This window comes from Notothenia coriiceps, unplaced genomic scaffold (genome assembly GCF_000735185.1).
Source record: "Notothenia coriiceps isolate Sejong01 unplaced genomic scaffold, NC01 NC01_scaffold00037355, whole genome shotgun sequence".
Taxonomy (NCBI): Eukaryota; Metazoa; Chordata; class Actinopteri; order Perciformes; family Nototheniidae; genus Notothenia; species Notothenia coriiceps.
The window spans coordinates 1-1287 of record NW_011370056.1 but is presented as its reverse complement, the minus strand read 5'-3'; the positions used below and the strand labels follow the sequence as shown (position 1 = coordinate 1287).

General features: G+C 48.4%; 1 protein-coding gene across 1 annotated transcript; it reads left to right on the top strand.

Moving 5' to 3' along the window:
- Positions 1 to 200: 200 nt before the first annotated feature.
- On the top strand, positions 201 to 737 carry LOC104967474 (aldose 1-epimerase-like; the record flags this gene model as incomplete). Its single annotated transcript, XM_010796937.1, has 2 exons — positions 201 to 314; positions 491 to 737. Coding segments are annotated over exons 1-2 (361 nt in total), but the record flags the coding sequence as incomplete, so codon positions are not given.
- Positions 738 to 1287: the final 550 nt, after the last annotated feature.

Here is a 1287-nt window from a genome sequence, read left to right as displayed (position 1 = left end):
GTGGAACAATAATGGGGTGTATTTGTAGAATATTATAATGTATTAGTATTGAGGATGGTAAATAATAATTATAAGGCTTTATTTGTGTTAGTGAAATCTACTGGGAGATCTTTTTTCTTTTTACTGAGACTAAATGTATAGCAATAGCGGTCTCTGGTCTGCACTCCAGTTTAGTAGGTGGCGCTAATGCCCCTCAAACCATGCGTTTACTGCCGCTATTAGAACAGGAGAAGAAGAAGAAGGAGAAGCCGGATGCAAACAAGTCCGGTCCGAAGTCTCTTCATGACCGGGGAGACTTTATAAAGAGAGGACAGGTGAGTGAGTGTGTGTGTGTGTGTGTGTGTGTCATATTCTACATTACCATGTTTTATATTAATGTTATTCTATTCAAATGTTATTTTATAATGTTCTGTTAATGCTTAATGTTTTAAGCTCTTTCAATTGACTTTGGTTGAAATGTGCTAGATAAGCCATGTGTGTGTATTTGAAGCCCACCATGACTGATGTGAGTGTGCAGCAGTGGGGGGAGGTAGTGGGCCGGGGCCCCGTGGACATGTGGGTGCTGCAGTCGGCCCAGGTGCGGGTGGAGGTCCTCAACCTGGGGGGCATCCTCAGATCTGTTTGCTGCAGAGGGAGGGAGGGCCACATGGAGGACGTGGTGCTGGGCTTCGATCACCTGGAAGGTAAGGGGAACCTTCCAGAGGCTGAGTCCACTGAGGCCCCGGCCCCACGAGGACGCATACGGCAAAACGCATAGGATTAACGCAATCGCAAAAAAGCTTCCGTCCACACGCAATATTCACCGGATCGTGTCTGTCCACACGAGACAGCTCCGTTTAGCTCCAACCGCTGGAGAAGCTGCAGTACATATTCAGGAGCCTGTACGTGGCGCTGTAACTTCCTCCACAAAAGCAGCGAAGAAGCATGGTTGTCATGGGCCGTTTCTCAATCGCGAGGATGCTTGCTTGGTAGCACATGTCTTCCGAGTCACTTCCTTCAGAAGATAGGCAAGAATCCTTCCTGGCATTCGGAAAACGAAGAGTGGAACAGGCTAGCAAGTGTGCAGGTGTGCGTCATATGAGAGGCCCCGCCTTACATTTTCCGCCACAGATTTGGGGAAATTGGTCCGTGCGCAAAGCATTGTGGGGATTTTAAGGACGCGAAGTCTACCCATGTGCAGCCTCGAAATTACCCCCAAACCAAGGACGCGGCCTCGTTGGAATTCCAAATATGCTGGAGATTGGAACAGTCCTTCGGCGGCACTCGATGACGTAGTATCCTTGAAAT